Raw genomic sequence first — 23403 nt, forward strand, 5'->3', positions numbered from 1 at the left:
TAATAAATACAACGCAATCAAGCACAGATTAACGTATTTACGTTAAAAATTCGCATTTTGAAAAATATCACGTGTAAATTATGGGGGGGGGGGGGGGAAGGAGGTCAAGCCAAACCTCACGACATCTCACGAAGGGGGGGAGGGTGTTAGAAAATCGCCAAAATCGCCTCACGTAATGAATGGACGCCCCCTAGAACACCAGCATGCTGTAACCCGCCTTCCGTCCAACATGGAAGGAGGGTTGCGTCCCCGACACAGTCTGGGTAAATATTATTAAAAATATGGAATACCCAAAAAATTTAAAGAGCTCAAAAAAATCAACCCCTCTATTTACCCACGGTGTCGAAACAAAAATGGAAATCTTATCAAACAAATTATAGGCTAGTCTTTGGCCAATAGTAATAAAAATGCAGAGTACAAATATGCAGAGTTTTACTGAATTAAACTTTATCACGATGCTTCAGATGGTAATAATGACAGTTACTGGATTTTAGTATGAGCTTAACCATAAATTACACAGATAATAACATTTATACCCTTTTAAACGCCCTTATAAACAACCACACTGAAACATTATAAGTCAGCGCTGATTAATATAAAAATACAATAATAACACCTAATGATATAAAAAGATAAATTATATAAAATCCCTAAATATACATATATAAAGTTTGTGCCCTACTGGAGCCGGATTTAATCGTCGACACACTCAAATACGCGATTTCTCGCCTTCCTGGTATATGACGAGACGAACAGCTGTGTCCCTGACCACCAAAATAACACTGTCCAGTCAAAAGTGCCGTGTGCCGCCACAGTAAATGCAGGGGGCCGAGACAAAAATATTTAGTTCCGTTGACAAACTTATTTCCAAATACAAAGTTCCTATTTTAAAGATTCTTGACGTAGATTAACTTCGTGCGAAATTGCGGGACAGCTTAACTTTGCTCAAAGTAATTGTAAAGAGAATAGACACAGTTAAGTTTTGCAAACAAAAAGAGTATCTTCTAATTAACACACGCACGTGAACTAATAGTGCTCCATAGATGGAAGTTCGTTCAAACGTTTTGCACCAAACTGTTACTTATCATGAAAATTAGTTATGTGCCAAATCCAAACAATACTACGTGTCGCCTCTTTACCTTGTCGAAGTATTCTCTTGCGAGGCACTTCCTTTGGTAGCAGCTGAAGGTACGGCTCCATCCACGCCAACCCAGGCACGGACTGCCTGGCGCTGTGTCGAAGCATTGTACACCTCTGCCCGCGGCGGTCCGTCGGCGGCGACTCGCAGTCCATCACTCCTCGAGGCTAACAGCTGACTCCAACACCCGCGCTATGGCGCTGGTGACGTCAGACTTCAAAGCGACGATACCGCGCCCAGTAGCCGGCCATAGAACTAATATCGACATACAGTATTAAAGAAACTGATTAAAACCAAACAAATGGAAAATAAATAAAGAACTATTCACAAAAATTAAATAATTAAGAATACTGCGACTGACTTTTAAAGATTGAAACGGTAATTTAAAATAGAAATAATTGAGAAAAATCAGAATAGCCAAAATAAAAAAATATAAATATGGCCTGGTGGCCACAATGCGTCGCGCATATCATCCCACCTCACTAACACAGGTACACCCCTGACCAGAAGGGCGTCTTACTGTGCAAGGTACGCGAACAATGAGGGGAACACGTACATAATTTCACAACCGTACCAGAGTGCAAGCGAGTCTTCAGGTGGGCGAAGTGTGTAAGAATGCGTGCTAGTATCCGAGTGCGGAAGTGTGTGAATGAGCGATTGTGAAGTTCGTTGCAAGACCCAGTTAAGTCCAGAATTGTACCTTTTTGTGTGGCAAAGTTGTTTTTTTTTAGTTTAACCCTTTCTAAAACACATGATAGGTTTTATTGACAAAGAGACATATCTCATTCAGATAAGTGTGCACAGTTCTGGTTCTTGCACCAGAACAGGAAAGCTGTTGTATGTAAAACACAATCTAACTAACTTTTGACTTAATTTTGACTTAGCTGGTTTTGCAGCAAAACCGATCAATCATGCAAATAAGCAACTACAAAAAAGCGCAAGTATACAAGTGCGCAAATATGTAAGAAAATACAAATTGAGTTATAACTTGAGATATTTTTGGGATCTATTTACCACTTACATATTCTTGTTTTACTGGTTTATTGACTTTATTCTACCATACTAGTAAGCTCATTAAATAGTTATTTTTGTGACATATTAAATGATAACTTTGATATTCTAGTTACTTAGCTGTTTTAATGTTATTGATTTTAATTTACAATAGTATACAATTTCATAGGAATTTAAGTATAAAGTGGTGTTTACATGAAAGTTATAAAATATTCATATACATGCCTATATTTGTCATAACTTTACTGAGTCTATTAATTCTGAAATTAAATTCACCTTTTGTAAAAATATATTTTGCTTATTCATAAAAATAATATTTGGAAAATATTTTTTGATTGCCTCATTATTTTTCATGATGATAACCTACCTATGTTTGCCACTATTTAACAATAAACCAAAATATTTATTTTTTCCCAAGACCAATAAATAAATTTCATATATTTATAAAATTGTAATAAAAATTTATTTTATAAAACCTTAGCATTAATAAAACATTACATTTCATTATGTTTAAAGAAAATTAACATATTTGTTATAAAGTGCTTTAATTGTGTTCAGTGTTTTAATGCAAGTAAAAATCATGATGTAACTTCAGTATCGGTTATAAAGAAATAATTCAAAAATTTTGAGAAATTTAATTGTAAACTAGAGTATCATGAAATATTTCTTTTGTTAAGTTGTATGAAATTTTAAAACAAATTGTGAAGATTTTTTTGTTTACCATAAAAATCATACTAGTACAAATAAATATGTACCAACAGACACCACGTGTTCCATGGATGTCCATCTTGAAGTCCGTGCCTTTCTGGGCTATCTTGATAGCTCACATGGGGCAGAACTACGGCTACGAGACCTTGATGACTGAGCTGCCAACCTTCATGAAGCAAATTCTTCACTTCGACATCAAAGAGGTTAGTCCGTCTGCCTGTTGGAGTTCTCAAACTGGTAACTCTGTAGAAAACTATCTGAAAAAAAAATATAATAATATATAACTTAGTTCTGTAAAGTAACGGGATAAAAATAATGCTAACATAAACATGTAGTTGAAAAATTCAGAATCAGTAACTATTGAAACATACTTTAGAGTATGCCTAATTCAAGTATTTCTATGGTCATCATGGAATGAAAGGAACGCTTTTTTTTCTTCTGATTCTTGATAACCTCAGAACACCTAATGGCATAACAATAACACATTAGTTAAGTTAAGGCCATGAAAAGCTAAAATTAGTTTCATAATTTTAAAAAAATTAATCATTTTAAAATAAAAAGTTGTTATTATTATCTAAGCTTTTTATTTGCGGTTGTTTCAGAATGGGACTCTGTCGGCACTACCGTACCTGGCCATGTGGCTGTTCTCTATGGTAGCCAGTGTTCTTGCTGATTGGATGATAACCAGCGAGAAGTTTACACACACCCAGGCCAGGAAGATAATAAATTCAATAGGTAAGCTGGTAAATTAAATCCTAAATTTAAAAAAAAATTACTTGTGTACTATTGTACTTATAATTCTATGTTTCGACGTAGCTTAAACACACAGTTTACCACTGGAGTAACGACTGAGTCTTTCCTATATCAGTTTCAACTAACTAAACGCATGCCTCTTCGTCAAATATAACTACAACAATAATTCAAAATAGTTCAGATAATATGCCACACATATACAGGTAATGCCACACAATTCAGATAATATGCCACACATATACAGGTAATCTTTTTGAGTTATTGGGACATAAACTATTCGTTAGTAGCAAGAAATGCATGGAAAATGGGTACAATACATCGACAAGTACTAGCTTTCGGGGTTCAAGTTCAGTTAGTCAACGTTTCAACTATTTAATGGGTTCCTAATTTAAGTATCTCTAAATGGGATACTTTTTGGTACACTTTTTAGCCATTCTACTTCTTCACCTCATTCGAAACATTTTGTAATCTGCATCTACTGAGTCTTATTAATATGTGTACTTTCTCACCTATGCCACGAAGATGATCATCTTCATAGATAACGAGCAAGTTTATATAGTGATAATATATTGGACTTTCATTCCAAGAAGTATTGGTTTGATCTCAAGACCGTTTATATTGAGTTTGTATGTCAGAGTTTTCCCGAAATCGCATGACCACAACAACCATCACCACCACCATCATCATCACAATTGTTACTAAAGATCGTCACCATCACCACCTTTATCATCCCCAGATTAATAATCATGTGTGAACAAAAGGCCTGTTTTCGTTGCTGAGAGTATCGTAATATCGATAAAGCATCATAATATTAACAGTAAATGTCATGGTAATGGTACTGGCAGTACTGTCTTCTTGACAGAACAACATTATTTATGAGATAATGGCAGATTCATGACGCTGGTAGTATAATATTCTTGACAGAGAATCTTTATATTAAAACAACTAACACATTTATGGTGCCAGCAAAAATGTCTCCTTGACAAAGCATCATCACATAGGAGAAAATGGCTAGTTAATGGTGCCGGGAGAATTGTCTCACTGAGAGACCATTATTTAAATACAAAACGCACATTATAGTGTCAGTAGTACCCTTTTATAGATAGAGCATCATAATATAAGTTAATGACACATTTTTAGTGCAAGAAATACCATCTCTTTGACAGGACATAAACGTATAAGATAATGGTACAACTATGGTGCCAGCAGAATCATCTTCTTGACAGATAATCATTGTATAAGTGTTAAAGGCCCCGCCTACCCGAGCACACACACGGTGCGCAGAGCTTCAGGAAAAACAACCCGATTTCAAAACTACTCGAGATATCCAAGCGGTCCTAGTTTACAAAAAGCATTTAAGAGTTCGCTGAGGGCCGAAAAGTACTTTTGATTGTGTATTAAATTTTTAAACTGGAATTTTAGATGAGTTAAAACGACTGAAACCCATGTTTTCAGAGTAATTTTTATGCGTAAAACAATCAGTACAGATTCTTGAAAGCACTTAAGGGACTTGCATTACACCTTTATCTTCATTTCTACGCAATATAGTGATACGTTCACCGCTCAAATTCCTCTTTTATCCTGTGACGACGAGAAGACTGCGCGCCAGTCCAGAGGAGACACCGCGCTAGAAGCACCAGCGAGCGTAGCGCTTATCATCCCACCTCACTAACTCACATACACCCCTGACGAGGTGGGCCCCTTGATGGCATATTCATGGTAATGGCAGTACCATCTTCTTGACAAGCAAGGTGCCTGTGTCTGTCCCTCAGGCCAGTACGGGCCGGCGGTGTGCCTCATCGCAGCCTCCTACTCCACGCACAACGCGCACTTGACCGTCGCCCTGCTGACGGTCGGCGTTGGGCTCAACGGCGGCATCTTCTCCGGCTTCAAGATCAACCACCTGGACATCTCCCCGCGCTTCGCCGGCATCCTCATGAGCTTCACCAACTGCCTGGCGAACGCCGCCGGCCTGCTGGCGCCAGTCACCGCCGGCTACATCATTCACGACCGGGTGCGTTAACGGCTCCGCCTGCCCGGGCACACACACGGTGCGCAGAGCTTCAGGAAAAACAACGCCATTTCAAAACTACTCGAGATATCAGAGTGGGGTCTGCTTACGAAAAGCATGTAAGAGTTCGCTGAGGGCTAAAAAGTACTTTTGATTTTGGATTAAGTTTTTAAAACCGTAATTTGAGAACAGTTAAAATGGCTAAAACGCATGTTTTCAGAGTAAATTTTAGGCGTAAAGCAACCGGTAAAGATTCTTGAAAGCACTTAGAGACTTGCATTAAACATTTATCTTCTTTTCTACGCAATATAATGTTACGGTCACACGCTCTTATTTCACAGTTATCCTGTGATGATGAGAAGACTGCGCGCCAGTTCATAGTCTTGCGCTTTGAGGCTATACCGCGCTAGAAGCACCAGCGAGCGTCGCGCTTATCATCCCGCCTCACTAACACAGATACACCCCTGACGAGCCGGGCCCCTAAAACATACAGCTAGGAGACTATGCCTGGAATTTTAAAGCTGTGTCGTTTAATGCTGTATCATCATAGTATGGAAAAAACCATAGGCTTTGAGTGCTGTGGTGGTTGGCAAATGCAATCGCCTTTGATTCCCATCCGAGTAGAAACCCGGATTAGACTTGGCATGCGGAAAAATATGCTTTGGATGCTACCAGGAGCCTCCTTTCACCCTACCATCGGTACATTCCGTCTCTGCTCCGTATCGCCGTCTCGCACAAGGTCTTATCTTGCACGAATCACTACATGGACATTCCGTGCAGACGCTTTGTGTCTAGCTTAAGGTCTAATGGTCATGTTTTGTGTAGCACCCAAAACATTGGCTGGAATGAAGTGTCTGAATTGTGGAAGCAATTTCAAAGGTCCTTAGCTTTTTTGGAAGTGGTCAAGTTTAATAATGGAAATTCGAATTAAAACCAATAAATTATTATGAGGCATGGTCAAGCATCATATTCCGCAATGATTTGGGTGTTTCAGCTTGGCAATGGCGAAGTGGAAAAAGATGTTAAACATCTAACACCATGACATCTCCTGACAATTCCCAACTCCCTTATGTGAAGGGCTGAGTTAATGGATACTTCTATATTAATTACCCCATCAGCGGCTGTTGCTATGCATAAGCAACAATGTGCTATTCGCATCTATAGAAACAGCTTTGAAGAATTCATGCTTGAAAATATAACACAGCACTGGTGAGGGGAAAATTATTTATACTGTGTCACAGCATACCCTCTTTTCTTAAATTCTCCGATTACAATGGGAGAGTAAATGAAAAAAAAATTACTTGAGCAAGTGAGAAAACTCGCGCTACTATCCTCGTGTAGGAATTTGGGAAAGTATTAAAGCTAGAAGTTGGAAGAGTATAATTAGATACCACATGTGCAAAGTAACTGGCCCACTTTCCTCCACCCACCATTGCATTTCCACTACACACTCACCAGCCCATGTAATTTACCTGTGTGAATATGTGCAGTATAATAGAGGAAAACTAGCGAGCTGGTTCATAAACATGTGGTGCTCAGTTTACTCAAGAAGATGGTGTGGTTCGAATCAGAAACTATTATAATTGTAGATTTTTACTGCGAAAATGAAATTGTGTGAAGATTAACAGTGAAATCTGTAGAAACAGAAACATGGAACAGGCAGCTAATGAGAAAATTTTTCTCGCTTCGAAGTTTTTCCAAATAACATTGTACCTATTTCAAAAATGCCTTTGCACAATTGTTTCAAATATTTTCTTATAGCACGGTGGCGAACACAATTGCACATTGAATGCTGGGAGCCACATCTGTACTGAAATGTCCCATTATGGAATTTTTTTGATGGAAAGCTCATCAATATATAGGATAGTAGAATGATCAGAAGAGGTCTCTTGCTCTAGTTGCTTTCTCATTTACTCTCTCCATGTAGTGACCCATTATGCTGTGGCCGGCAGGGCCACATTTTTACTTGTAATTTATTTTTGTTGCTGGTCTCTAGTTTTATATGGTTTTTTATTTCACGTATTTTTACGCCTTTTTTAATTAATGTTAATTTATCTGTAAATTTTTTTAATTATATTTGTTTCTGTTAATTAGTTATATGCCGTTTGGTAGCTATCGATTATGAGTTTAAGAACATCGATTGTGTTTCACGTAAATACCACTTGGCGAGCGCCCGGCGGTTGGCTGATGACGTCAGACATTCGGCTTGCCGGGAAGAAAAAAATCAGCTGGGGCCCTGAGAGTGCGTGCCGAGCGACCGTCGAGGACAGAGCCATGTGACGGCGCGGACTGGTGTGCCGGACGGCAACGGGCGACGAAGAGTATTGGGATGGAGGCTCCACGCTGGGTGACAGGGCAATGGATTGCCCTGTGATACTGAACTTATCAAGGTAAAGAGAGGCCGCAATTTTGATTTTTACCCTCGTGGTGCTGCAGTGGTTTTTGGCAAACCTAGTGAACTGTGTATTTTCCCATACTAAATTTTATTTGGACGGAACTTTTATTAGCCAGTTTGGTGAAGAGGCCCATTTGTTTTCACACGTTGTTCCAGTGTGGGATTTTTTTAAAAAAGGTCGCCCGTTTGCCTGTAGTTGCAATAAAAGTATAAGTTTGGAAGAAACGAACATTTTGCAATTTGTTTTTGAGACTTTGTCATCGGAATTTGCATACGTAAAGTTGGCATTTAGCTAATATATCAGCTTGTGCAGTATTATTAAATGTATGCGATCGGTATTGGACTACATGCGCAGCCTGATGTTGGTTGGTGCGGCCATTCTACGTTTTAATAAAATCATTGGCAAGTTAATAAAGAAGTAAGACTTTGTTTGAAGCTGATGATAAATACTTCTGTGGTAACATGGTTATGTTACGTGAAGAGTTTTTGCTACATTTCCCAAAAAAATAAGATAATTTTTTTTTGATCATCGTTCACGCCTTTGTGAATTCGTACCTATGGCCCGGCGTGGCATTAGACTCTGGAGTTGGTGAGGAAGGTCAGGAAGCCAGCGCACGCCTAGGATATTAACTTTGTTTTTTTGGCAAGTCTTTAGCAACGAACATCTGAAGAAAGACTAAACCGTTGATTGAGAGTTTAAGAACTTTATTTAAATAAATTTTTTGTACTTCAGTTTTATTATTGTAATATTTTTTTATATATTTATATATTATATTGATTGTCTTGTTTGATTTTTGGTATTAGGGCAGTCAGTATATTTTGATATTTTATAGTGGCCACGCCTCACGCCCTTATATATTTTTATACTTGTTGTTATCAGTATTTATATTTTTACGATTTTTTAAAGGTTATTGTTAGTATCGCAAATGGGGATAAGATGCTGCCATTATTAACGTCAGCTTTTGTAACTAAGCTTGTATGGTTATGTATAGTAAAAATTATTTTTGCAAATTTCTATTTTTTAATAACATACGTCGAAAGTCTTGCCTCTTGTTTGTTTAATGGTTACTCTACTATTATATCCTTTGAATTTTTTTGGCCTGACCCCTGGGCAGTGGTGTGGGGAATTTATATTGTTTAGCTTTTTATGCCTGGTTTTAATATTTATTTTTCCCTTCGCGCCCAGAGTGAGTCGGGGACGCAACCCCTCTTCCAATTAAGGAGGAAGAAGGGTTACAACCTGCGCCACTCTGCTTGGCAGAGACTTTGGACTTTTGCGATTTTGCTGACTTTTTTGATTTTTTTAATAATGGCAGTTTCTTGGATTTATAAACTTCCCAAAGAACAGGTTTACGCTAATTTGCAAGCAGCGGGAGTAGAGAGTGGTCTGGAGGATGACATTGATACCTTACGCAGGAAATTAAGTACCCACATTAAAGAAGGGAGGAAAAAACCTGTTGAGGAAAATGTGGAGAATTCGGAGATCAGCCAAGTAAATTCATTGAATACTGCTATGCAAAGTAAATTGCTTTTTAAGGAACTGGATAGGTTGCCATCTTTATGCTCCGGTGGGCCAAGAGATTTAATAAAGTTTTGCTTGGGGGTAGATAGTTTGAAAACTAATTGTTGTTTACAAAATGAGCAAGAATTGTTAAGGTGTATTTCGACTAAATGTAGCGGGATCGCTAGAGACGTGATTACGTCAGGTATAAATAAGTCTGTTGGATGGTCGGTAGTGAAAGAGAATTTGTGGGAATATTTGTGCCCTAAGAGGGTGAAGGACGATCTAATTAAGGAATTGATTTTCCGTTTTCAACGGGAAAATGAAAGCACCTTAGAATTTATACAGGATATTAGAAATCACGTTAATGTATTTGGTCTGCAGTTAGATGATCACCGTTTTGTAGCTATTATTTTGGAAAATCTAAATCCTGCCATCAGACACGAATGCGCATTTATTGGCAGACCTAATAGTGTGGAGGAACTCAACACTTGGGCTATCCAGGTTGATAATATTTTTTACGCTAAATGTGAATTCGATAAGTGTAAAGGCAAAATCAATTTTAAACCGGTTTGTTTTAAAACGCCGGGTAATGAAAAAATTTGATTAGACTTGTTTTAAGTGTAATAAGGTAGGGCATTTTGCTAAGGATTGCTCGGTTTCGAAGGTTAAGAAATTTGTTTGTGGTTTTTGTGGCAAAAATGGTCATTCCGAAAAAGTTTGCTTTAAAAAGAAGCGGGAGCAAGAACAGCACCAGGAATTATAGTGGTCTTTAGTTTTTGATTTTTTTGTTTTTAAAAGAGAAGGTTTTGTTTAATACGTTTCGGACTTGACTTTGGAGCTTGTTTGTTTGTTTTGGCATACTTAGATCCCGTTTGTTCGGTTTGTGAGTTTAGTTTGTCTTTTCCGTTACTTGTTGGAAAATCCTTCTCTTGTTTTTTTTTTTTTTTTGAGCGTTGAAATTTTGACTGAGGCTTTGGAGGCAAGTTTTCCTTGTTGCAGGTTTGTTTGTTTGAGTTTGGGCTGGTTTGTTGGATTAGAAGTTTTTGAGAATACTTTGTCTCCAAGTCCAAGGGTTTTTTTTGACGTTTTAGTTTTTTAAGGTTGCTGTTTAAATTTTTTTTTGTTCAAGGCGGAGGTTGTGGCCGGCAGGGCCACATTTTTACTTGTAATTTATTTTTGTTGCTGGTCTCTAGTTTTATATGGTTTTTTATTTCACGTATTTTTACGCCTTTTTTAATTAATGTTAATTTATCTGTAAATTTTTTTAATTATATTTGTTTCTGTTAATTAGTTATATGCCGTTTGGTAGCTATCGATTATGAGTTTAAGAACATCGATTGTGTTTCACGTAAATACCACTTGGCGAGCGCCCGGCGGTTGGCTGATGACGTCAGACATTCGGCTTGCCGGGAAGAAAAAAATCAGCTGGGGCCCTGAGAGTGCGTGCCGAGCGACCGTCGAGGACAGAGCCATGTGACGGCGCGGACTGGTGTGCCGGACGGCAACGGGCGACGAAGAGTATTGGGATGGAGGCTCCACGCTGGGTGACAGGGCAATGGATTGCCCTGTGATACTGAACTTATCAAGGTAAAGAGAGGCCGCAATTTTGATTTTTACCCTCGTGGTGCTGCAGTGGTTTTTGGCAAACCTAGTGAACTGTGTATTTTCCCATACTAAATTTTATTTGGACGGAACTTTTATTAGCCAGTTTGGTGAAGAGGCCCATTTGTTTTCACACGTTGTTCCAGTGTGGGATTTTTTTAAAAAAGGTCGCCCGTTTGCCTGTAGTTGCAATAAAAGTATAAGTTTGGAAGAAACGAACATTTTGCAATTTGTTTTTGAGACTTTGTCATCGGAATTTGCATACGTAAAGTTGGCATTTAGCTAATATATCAGCTTGTGCAGTATTATTAAATGTATGCGATCGGTATTGGACTACATGCGCAGCCTGATGTTGGTTGGTGCGGCCATTCTACGTTTTAATAAAATCATTGGCAAGTTAATAAAGAAGTAAGACTTTGTTTGAAGCTGATGATAAATACTTCTGTGGTAACATGGTTATGTTACGTGAAGAGTTTTTGCTACATTTCCCAAAAAAATAAGATAATTTTTTTTTGATCATCGTTCACGCCTTTGTGAATTCGTACCTATGGCCCGGCGTGGCATTAGACTCTGGAGTTGGTGAGGAAGGTCAGGAAGCCAGCGCACGCCTAGGATATTAACTTTGTTTTTTTGGCAAGTCTTTAGCAACGAACATCTGAAGAAAGACTAAACCGTTGATTGAGAGTTTAAGAACTTTATTTAAATAAATTTTTTGTACTTCAGTTTTATTATTGTAATATTTTTTTATATATTTATATATTATATTGATTGTCTTGTTTGATTTTTGGTATTAGGGCAGTCAGTATATTTTGATATTTTATAGTGGCCACGCCTCACGCCCTTATATATTTTTATACTTGTTGTTATCAGTATTTATATTTTTACGATTTTTTAAAGGTTATTGTTAGTATCGCAAATGGGGATAAGATGCTGCCATTATTAACGTCAGCTTTTGTAACTAAGCTTGTATGGTTATGTATAGTAAAAATTATTTTTGCAAATTTCTATTTTTTAATAACATACGTCGAAAGTCTTGCCTCTTGTTTGTTTAATGGTTACTCTACTATTATATCCTTTGAATTTTTTTGGCCTGACCCCTGGGCAGTGGTGTGGGGAATTTATATTGTTTAGCTTTTTATGCCTGGTTTTAATATTTATTTTTTCCCTTCGCGCCCAGAGTGAGTCGGGGACGCAACCCCTCTTCCAATTAAGGAGGAAGAAGGGTTACAATGCTTTCAAACGTTTTGCGTCTCCGATGAATTTTATGTTCAAGATCCTTCGTTCGTACATATGATGGTGAATGTTAGGGTATCGTCACAATGGAACCGATATTAGAGAATTGGACCAATGCCCTACATCACCGAACTCACCCGATCATTTCAAACAAAACAAAAGGTACACAGGTACCTTCGACAGGATCTGCCGATTACACCGGTATCGGGTACTCATTGAGCAAATATCAATTCTGTTTTTTTTTTTTACCGATTCGTTCGACAAAGTTATTTTAAGAACGAAATTATTCTCATGAAAGTATGGATTGTGTGAAATGTAAAATTGTCGTTCCAGATAAATGTTATTTCTTATATCCTCCAATATGTAGTAACAACTTTCTTTATTCATTTTCATATACTCAAAAAATTTGTCATCCTGTTAAAGGTGTTGGTAAAATAACTTATGCGATTCTCCATTATTATATATCATCAGAAAAACGCCACTGACGTGTCATTTCCCCTTCTTATAAAAAAATAAATTTAAAAAAAAAACAATGGAATTACAGGTATTTAGCCTACACTCGCCGAAACAAAGTGATTAACTTTCAGAGGCACTGTGTAAACATTTCGCCGAATACATCGGTCAACATGTTATGAAAATAATCTGAGGACCAATGTCGGCGTTGGTGATAGTATCCTTAATGTTTGCAGCTGACGACCGCCATGTGAAGGGAGGTGTTCCTGATAGTGTCAGTGGTGTACGTCTGACTAAAATAATCTGATGACCAATGTCGGCGACTCTGTGACCGTAGCCTTATTGTTTGCAGCCGACGACCACCATGTGGAGGGAGGTGTTCCTGAAAGTGTCAGCGGTGAACGTCTGACTAAAATAATCTGACGACCAACGTCGGCGACTCTGTGACCGTAGCCTTATTGTTCGCAGCTGACGACCGCCGTGTTGAGGGAGGTATTCCTGATAGTGTCAGCGGTGTACGTCTGACTAAAATAATCTGACGACCAACGTCGGCGACTCTGTGACCGTAGCCTTATTGTTTGCAGCCGACGACCGCCATGTGGAGGGTGGTGTTCCTGATAGTGTCAGCAGTGTACGTCTGACTAAAATAATCTGACGACCAACGTCGGCGACTCTGTGACTGTAGCCTTATTGTTCGCAGCTGACGACCGCCATGTGGAGGGAGGTGTTCCTGATAGTGTCAGCGGTGTACGTCTGACTAAAATAATCTGACGACCAACGTCGGCGACTCTGTGACAGTAGCCTTATTGTTCGCAGCTGACGACCGCCATGTTGAGGGAGGTATTCCTGATAGTGTCAGCGGTGTACGTCTGACTAAAATAATCTGACGACCAACGTCGGTGACTCTGTGACCGTAGCCTTATTGTTTGCAGCCGACGACCGCCATGTGGAGGGTGGTGTTCCTGATAGTGTCAGCAGTGTACGTCTGACTAAAATAATCTGACGACCAACGTCGGCGACTCTGTGACCGTAGCCTTATTGTTTGCAGCCGACGACCGCCATGTCGAGGGAGGTGTTCCTGATAGTGTCAGCGGTGTACGTCTGACTAAAATAATCTGACGACCAACGTCGGCGACTCTGTGACCGTAGCCTTATTGTTCGCAGCTGACGACCACCGTGTTGAGGGAGGTATTCCTGACAGTGTCAGTGGTGTACGTCTGACTAAAATAATCTGACGACCAACGTCGGCGACTCTGTGACCGTAGCCTTATTGTTTGCAGCCGACGACCGCCATGTGGAGGGAGGTGTTCCTGATAGTGTCAGCAGTGTACGTCTGACTAAAATAATCTGACGACCAACGTCGGCGACTCTGTGACAGTAGCCTTATTGTTCGCAGCTGACGACCGCCGTGTTGAGGGAGGTATTCCTGATAGCGTCAGCGGTGTACGTCTGACTTAAATAATCTGACGACCAACGTTGGCGACTCTGTGACCGTAGCCTTATTGTTGCAGCCGACGACGACAGCAGGGTGGAGGGAGGTGTTCCTGATAGCGTCAGCGGTGTACGTATGACTAAAATAATCTGACGACCAACGTCGGCGACTCTGTGACCGTAGCCTTATTGTTCGCAGCCGACGGCCGCCGCGTGGAGGGAGGTGTTCCTGATCGCGTCAGGGGTGTACATCGTGTGCGCCACCACGTACGTGATCTGCGGCTCGGGTGTGCGGCAGCACTGGGACGACCCGTCGACGGACGATCAGCCGTCGAAGAAGGACGTCGAGAAGGGAAGGTCGTCGGTCATCTCCTACTATAGGCCGAGCACGTAGCGCGGTCTCCTTCGGACTGACGTAATCCGCCGCGACGTGATGATCGCACTCGATGACGGCTTGGTAGAGCTCGTTACTGACTGCTCTTTCAGAAAAAAAGTCACAACTTCCTGGCTACCGATCGGGATTCCGGACTCCCAGCACACAACCAAACATCGACGAAGCAGCGGAGGCGAGAGTGTCGTTGGACAATGATCTGCGTTCCTTTATGCCTTAATGACTGGAAACATTTGCGGGTTCATTGATCTCCGGGAAGGACTCCACAATCCCCTGAATGCACGGGTAAACGTTACTTGCACATTGGCTGTTCACTTGTGAGGCGTCTCAACTTGGTAACATTTGATTCGATACTTATTTGATTGAGGGTCTCTAATTGGCCCCAGCGTCCTCTATATTAACAGTGAACCAATAGCAGAAGCAGCAAAAATGTTTACATATTTATATTTTTAATTTTAGTATATTCCGAAATTGATCCGCGAATTTTTCCGGTCTCTGATTATGGCTTTTTGATATTGTGAGATGGGAACATTAAGATGCTATCTTGGTTTTAAGAGTTTTTAGGCCATAGCAATTTTTTATCGGCTAATTTATCAAAATTTGGCTTCGTAAAAAGGAATCCCTGAAGTTACTATTGTAACTTATTGAGTCATTGACGTGTGTATTTAAATTTAGGGAATTGTTAAAATAATGTAAGTAGACACTGCGATAATGTTTTAAATAATCTATTTTAGTGTCATCTCTGCCCTAAACGAAGGAGAATTTTTAATAGTCATGACTAACAAATTGTTATTGAATTAAAATAGCTGAAACCAATAAAGCATATTTCGGTTCCTTCATCTTCCCTAGATAGAAATATAACGGCGTGAATCAAGCTTGAATTAAGCTTGCCATGGTAGGTGTGCTATCTTGAATCAAGCTTTATTGTAGCTAACTAGTTTACACATGACAATCTTGCAGCAAGCCTGCCACGACATGTTTACAAGCTTCCCGAAGTGGTTCATGGTTCAAAGAAGGCTTGCACAGGAAGCCTAATTCAAGTATGTGCCAATTTTGCCGCAAATTTACATGCTATGCGGGTTCCGGTATCGTTCAACCTGGAATATACTCGGTACAGACCTCAGTTTAAACCAGCAAGACTTATAATCATTTAATAGCCGCCACTGACTGTGTTGCGAGACGAGCTGAGATACTGCCACAGATAGGTGTTCGACAAGAATTGTAAAATTTAAATTATTCTTTAGTAACAGACCTGACCTCTTTTAAATTATTCATTCGCTGAGTTATGGCTATGTTTAGGTTTTTAAGACAAAACAAGAAGGAACATGCTTTGCAATGTGGTGAACATTGTTACAGACGAAAAAGTATAGAAATAATGCAATAGGTTTGCTTTGCTCAAAGTTGTTTTCTGTTTTTGAAACTAGGAACATAGGAGCTTATGACATTTTGGCATTATGCCAATGAAAAATGTGTGTTTACATTTTCAGCTAAAGCAATGTTTTCTCTTTGCAACGATCAGTGTTGCTATTTTATGAAAGTAAAATTGTCTTATTTTTTTTAACATATACTGTTCATTCTCACCGTATGGCTTGAAGCTAAAGTACCCAGGCTCCATTAGTTTTTTTGCTTGTTGCCAGCTGTTTTGTTTAACAGTGGTTTAATCAGGTAGACAAAATAAATTGTTAAAAAATATCTTTGTTTTAAGCTAAGATATTTAATGAATTTTTCAACAAATTCGTACCTTTTGAAATGTAATACTCTTTACTCTTAATATACTATAATTAATTGACCATGACTATCATGTGTTATTGTAATACGACTAAAATTACGTGCTTCAAGAAATTTTTAATGCACTGGTTGTTTTGCCAGAAAATATGCATGGTCCTCAGACAGGATCATCTGTCATTCTTAACTCTTGCTAATGATCTTATAAATTAAGTATACCATCAGTTTAATTGAAGTTTTGAATGTTTTGTTCAAGTGCATGAATTGGCTGTGTCAAATCTATTTTGTATAGAGATGTGTGTTTTAACATGTTTTATTAGAATGTGAGATTTTTAACATATAAAAGAACATTAAATTTATTTTTTGAGATAATGTTTTATTTGAAAATAAATATATATTTTTTATTGTCAGAGTCCATTATATACAGCATTTTCAAATATTACAATAACTATCAGTAAAACTAAAATTTATTTTAAAAAATACAAGCAATGTCGGATACCAAATAAATCCCAGGTTTTTTTTTTAATTTTGTATACTAAATATTTTAATTGCTGATACTATCCTCAATAAAGAGTTTCCGAAATAAATATATAACGAAATAACGAATAAAGAGTTTAGGAAAAACCCAGACGGTTACTTTAAAACTTTATAACACACGATTACGTGTTTTTTTGTTCATTATAGGATAAAACAAATTTCAGTACTTTTTAAAAGATGATCGATGACTTTATAAACAAATTTATTTGAAATCATTAATGAGAAAAATTTATTGAATCAAAATATGTTTAGGATACTACTTTCAGGAAGTATTATCCTAAATTATTTTACTTCTATAATTTCGTGTTTTGGTTCAATATCTAAAATAAATCTTTAATATCGATATAGAATATGTTTTTTTTTAATTTTTTAAAAATAAAATATACATTCAATTAATGGGTTTTAGAAACTTAAAATGGTAAATTCTATGCCAACCCTAGTATCTATGAAGCAAGAGCATGTAATCGTGTTCCATAATACATAGTTTTAATCACTTTAGTGTGGCTTTTACATGTACTACTTTTTTTTTATATCATTTTACAGATAAAAAATTATGGTTTTCTCACAATCCTGCAAGTTAATCCTGAGGTTTTCAGGGGGTTTTATGGGACATAAAAGTTTTAGTTTATTCATGAACTATATAAAAAAATTAAAATACATGACAATTGTTACTCACAAACGATTCATTTCATACAGAATACCACACGATTACACGATTTGTTCATGGCAGAGTTGACACAAACTCAGGCGTTAAAGTTCCGTGAAACTACTAGTCGGAGTACCCGTGCTTCGTTACGGCAGTCTGCAGTTAGAGCACACTCAACACTGCTCAACACACATGCTCCTCCTCGCGGGTACGCCACTGTAGTCGCCAAAGCCATTTTCATTGGCCCGCGTGGCATCTGGTGCAAGGGCCACTTGAAACTGAACCCCCACATAACATAAATGAACTTGAAATATTTGTTGCGCTTGGTTGTAAAATATTGTGTTTATTATTTTTTTTGTTATACATTACCAGCTCCTGTCGTCGTAAGGAGATAAAATATACACAAGTTTTTACGTCTAATCATAAGCTATTAAACACAGCATTTTCGTCAAAATCGGTGCAGCAGTTTTTTGCGTCAACCTCGAACAAACAAACAAATAAACAAACCACAGTTTTATAATGGAATATTTATAAATAAATATATGTATAGTTATGTATTAAATTTATACAATACTGAACAAACATTTAAAGATACTTTTATTTATGAATTATATTTAATTTATTGAACAAAAACAAACATGTAATCATGGAAGCGAAATTGTTTGGGGTGCTAACCCCTCGGGGCGTTTCCTGTGGAAATCGGAATGTCGAGGCACTCAATGAGGTCCGACAGAAGAAAAAAAAGAATCCTCGGCAACAGACAGGATAAGCAGACGCCTTCGGGATAATTTCCAGGCGCCTACGACGACAAGAGGGGTGGGGGATGATGCCGACCTCCGCGCGTCTATTACCCAGGGCGTCTTTCCGCCAACCCCCGCGTCTAACCTTCTCTCTCTCTCTCTTTCCTTCCCTCTTCCTTTAATCGTAGAAGGCGTCTCTTCGGCGCCCAGTCGGGTCTGCATCCTATCCCTCCTTCGCCCGTCTTCCCGTCACTTCTTCCCTTTCTTTTTTTTTTTTTTTGCCTCCCCCATTTCGCCCCACAAACCTACAGCACCGTGGCGTTATTCAATTTGTCTCCTCGCCTCCAGCCCCTATCCCTCCAGGGGGGATGGTTCTTTTCCTCTCTTCTCCGCTCTTTCCTCTTTTTTATTTTTATCTCAGCGTCTATATGGTCCGTTTAATGTAACTTGTCTCGAATGTCAGCCCATTATTTTTTTTCCTAACTGTCGCCTACAAATCATAAAAATTTTTTACGTACAATGTTCGCAGAAAAACAGCAGTTGAAAATACGTAGACCGCTTGGTACTACTTTTGAAATCTACAAAATCTGAGGCAATTTACGTGAAACAGACTATACGTTCACACTCCCAGTCTTCCAGACGTAGTCTTTAGCAGTTGGGTGATAAACACGTATCACTCGAAAGAGAGAAAATAAAATACGATATACGTACTGCTTTACATATAGTTATAATATCTAAAAGACTATATTTTAATCATGTATTATGTGATTTCATTCACTCTGTATGCCATTTAACTATTAAAATTTTTGTCCTCTTATGTTTTAAATTGTAACAGGTAACAGACAAATGATGTTCTTATTTGAATTTCAGAAATTTATTTACAAGTCTGACAACAGTCCATTAAAAAAATCTTTTTCAGCACAGCATTTAGGCATAGGAAGATTTCGAAGTACCTACTTATTCTGGGAACTTCCACGGACTTCTGGAAATTTTTAAAACATATTGTACATAACATCCTATATGTTTTCCTATATCAAATATTCCAAAATGATCGATAAAATATTTCCTCATACTCCGTGCAGCAAAAATTGTTTCGAATGTTATTAACTCACTGCACCCAGCACTGAATAACTAACAAAGAATATTCATAATATGCCTACTAAGGTAGTAGTAAATTTATTGACCTTTAAACACAATTTCCATCCCTTGATGTAATAAGTGGGAGTAAAAAACATTGCTTTGGACCAAGGCTTAGGATAATATTTACAAGGTTCAACAAAATTCGAACAAATTTGATAGTAACCAAGTATGAAATGTTTTTAATTACAACAACTTCCCCTCCCCCTTTTTTCTGTAATATTTCATCTCATAAAAATTTCTCAGCCAAAGGTTTTAGATAATCTTAAGGGTTACTAAAATAACTTATAATGGATTTGATAATACCTACTAAAAATAGATTTTCTTTTTTTCTTTTAACGCTTGTTATTTCCGCCCGCTGCATTAAAGGTTAGTTACATGAAAATTTGTAATATATAAAATTTTGACCAAATTTTGGAATTAAAAATAAATAAGAACGAATTATTTAGTGCACATGGTACGGAAGATTTATTTTATTTTTAATCCAACCCCTGGTTTTTTCAACTCCTTGCAGACCAATAATTTATATAATGTTTTGAAAATTTACAATCAATGGTTATAGATTCTCTAGTTCACCTAAAAGGGGAGCTTTTTTTCTTTAACCCTTATTTTCCAACCTTTACAGCAATAGTTGGTTGAACTACAAATTTTTTTTTGACAAACGGTTATGAAGTATTTTTAAGGTTTACAATTCCATAGTAGTAGGCACACTTTTAAATCTGTTCAGATTAATAATTAATCTGAACAGATTTATAAGTGTGCCTACTACTATGGAATTTCTGGTCTTTAACTCTTGTTTTTTTTCCCACCCTTAAATATAATTTTTCGATGTGTAAACATCATTTCGGGCGAAAGTTATAGGTAATTATTAAAGTTATATAATTAGCAAGAACGAATTTAATAGTGTATGTGGTACGAAAATAACGATTTTTTTTAATCATACCTTCGTGTTTTTCATCCCCTTACTGCAATGTTTCGTTTTGTCAAAAATTGTTTCAGACAAAGGTTTTAGATAAAAACTATACGATTTACAGAGAACCTAAACGTATTTTGATAGTGTGCCTACTAAGGGAGTTATGAATTTTTTTGTCCTCCAACCTTTTTTTATCCACCTCTTACAGTTATGATTGGTATATCAAAATTTGTTTAGACTTAAGGTTTGGTAGTACTCCTACGAGTTATATTACGTTAAAAAAGAATGGGATATTTGACATACTATAGGAGTTCAAGTAATTGTTCTTTTTTTTAAATAAACCTTCCGTATTTATACCTTTTTAGTGGAATTTCTCCCATTAAAGAACTCGACCGACCTATTCCATTGCTATATTTTATTTATCAGTTTGGAAGTGATTTGGGGAAAATTACAGAAGTTGTATCCATAATAACTTGATATATATAGATACATAAATATATCTAAATTTTAGAGTTGACGATGATTTTGGGATCTATGGACCATGAAACAAAAACTATAAAACATTTTCCTAAAGTCGCACTATGGTAACGGCTACAAAAATGAGTTTTTCTTTGAAATCTATATTAAAGTATAATTATTAAATGTCATTCACTGTAGAACATTTCAAAAAAAAATTCATAAATTTACTGAAAACTTGTTTCATAACTTGAAAAAAAAATTACGTCTTTAAAAATTTGGATACTTTTCGCATTTCCAGATTTAACCACGAACATTCACGAAACTATTTTTTAAGTGTTCCTCGTGAGTGAATTTCTAATAATCTCATTCCTTTTGCAATCCAAATATTTATGCTACTTGCTCTTTTTTTGTCAATAACAACTTTGCACAACCAACATAAATTAAGGAACTTACCTTTTAAGATATAGAGATGAAATGACGTAACGATGTTACTGATCATTTTTACAGATAAACAAAAAGCATACTAGGCAGCATCTGAGCAGATGGTTCGTGATCCAAAGATCGGAACACTGATGCTCATGTTACACATAGAATCTTTTTCGGGGTCCAACTAGCTGAGCGCACATACAGAGTATGCAGAGCTTCAGAAATAAACCCACGCGATTTGAAAACGGTTCCAGAGATTAAGTTAGGTTTGTTAGCGAAAAGCATTTAGGGATGCTGTGAGGGTGCATGAGTAGGTTTTTTCCGTGCTTTGTTTTGTTTTTAAACTCTTTTGATTTAAGAGCGAAAAACAGCTAAAATAACGCGTAGTTTCAGAATAATTTTCAGGCATGAAAACATACGGTACCTACAGATTATTTAAAACACTTAAGGGACTCGCATTAAAAGTTATCTTCATTTCTCCGCCATTTATTATAATGGTAACCACTGAAATATCACAGTTGCGTAGGCACGATGAGAAAGTTAAGATCCTTGCGTTTAGAGGCGATACGGCGTTATAAGAACCAGTGAGCGTCGCACTTATAATCTCGCCTCACTAGCAAAAATACACCCCTGACTAGGGAAGGGCACCTTAAATGTCTTTCAAGTGCTTAAAACACACATCAGGTTCTCTACAGCGATATGTAAATATCTAAGCTTTGGTAACGGGCAATTCCACGTGTTCTCATGTTGGAAATACGTTTACAATATGAGTTACTTACGTTATTGCGTTTCTTGCGTAGTTTACGAACCTGCCCTTATTAAAAACCACGTGGTGATGCATAGCGCTGTTCAATGGCGAGCGTGATTAATATTCGCTTTTCAAGTACGTACTTCCTCCACCCGCCGCTAGAATTCGCTGCCTGGATCGTAAACGTTGATTGCCACCATCAGTTGCAGGTAGCAGCACCGAACAACACGAAAAAGATGGAATTTTTTTTTAACTTTTAGAAACGCCTCCAATAAAAGTGAAAAAGACTTTAAAACTACTAAATCCTGGCTTTGGACCTGATATTCAACAAATAATTAAATTAAAACATTTTCCATCTTGTTAAACTTCACGAAACAGTTAATTCTATAATATTTCTGCACACGTTAGCTGATTATAAATTTTAGCAAAGTATTAAATGTTAGTTGTAGTTTTATGAAGTTTTATTTTTTAAATTTTATATGCGAATTCGCGGACATGGTTTTAGGACTACCTAACATAAATTAATCAATCCAATAGACTCAGATGGTTCTTTAATAAAATTCAAACAATAAGATACACAAATAAAATGTATTCATATATATTTTCTTAACGTACAATTTGTATAATCCATTATACTTTTATTTAAAAACCGTAAGTAAAGTGTTTTTTTTTAACAACGAGGTTTGAAAGACATACAAATTGACCTCTTCCCCAATGCGCTATATTAATTTTATTTATTTTTTTAGTATTATTTAATTTTTAATGTTTGGCTAGCTGGTGTTATTAGTCGCCAACCAAGCAACCATCCCTCCTTTATTTACTTATTATTTCTAATTGTTCGACAGTTTAATATGACAGTTTTATGACTATGACAAATTAATAGAGACCTGTAAAATTAGCGATTTCAAATCCCTAAAGGATAGACTCCATGATCATCTATGACTCGAGCAAATAACATCTGCTAATTGGTTACCTACTCATAACACCTGTTCACTGGAATGATCATGATTCGCTAATTCTTCTTTTAAAGATTTTTCATTGGCCCAGAGTCCTTCAGATTAACTGTGGTCCAATCACTGCAGCAAAATAATGTAAAAAGTATTTCGACTCTATACTAACGCGAAATGAATCCGCGAATTTTATAGGTCTCTACAAATTAATGACAAATTTAAATATTTACAAATTTACACCCGTGCTTTACCCGGAACTCGAACCCAGCACCCCTCGCACCGTATACCCGCGTGCACCCGACTACTCTACGGATGTCAGCTAGCTATGTAGACTGTAACGGTTTGGAATGGAGACTATGTATTTTAAACAGTGCAATGCCAGTTTTCTTTCATATTTTAAAACTTGGGATTACTTTTTACGATAACTATTTCACTTGGCCGAATATATTCCAGGGTAGTTTCGTTATCATATAGTTTCATTTGGCACACCAT

At 37.3% G+C, this 23403-nt stretch overlaps 1 protein-coding gene across 1 annotated transcript in view; it reads left to right on the forward strand.

Moving 5' to 3' along the window:
• The window catches only part of LOC134540711 (putative inorganic phosphate cotransporter), a 42347-nt gene extending 25922 nt beyond the window's left edge, over positions 1-16425 (forward strand). Inside the window, exons 5-8 of the mRNA XM_063383594.1 lie at positions 2911-3060; positions 3460-3592; positions 5383-5624; positions 14439-16425. Of these exons, the coding sequence (XP_063239664.1) occupies positions 2911-3060; positions 3460-3592; positions 5383-5624; positions 14439-14633 (720 nt within the window). The 3' untranslated portion in view covers positions 14634-16425. The remainder of the gene's footprint in view (positions 1-2910; positions 3061-3459; positions 3593-5382; positions 5625-14438) is intronic.
• The last annotated feature ends 6978 nt before the right edge of the window (positions 16426-23403 follow it).

The sequence above is a fragment of the Bacillus rossius genome, chromosome 17, assembly GCF_032445375.1.
Source record: "Bacillus rossius redtenbacheri isolate Brsri chromosome 17, Brsri_v3, whole genome shotgun sequence".
NCBI lineage: Eukaryota > Metazoa > Arthropoda > Insecta > Phasmatodea > Bacillidae > Bacillus > Bacillus rossius.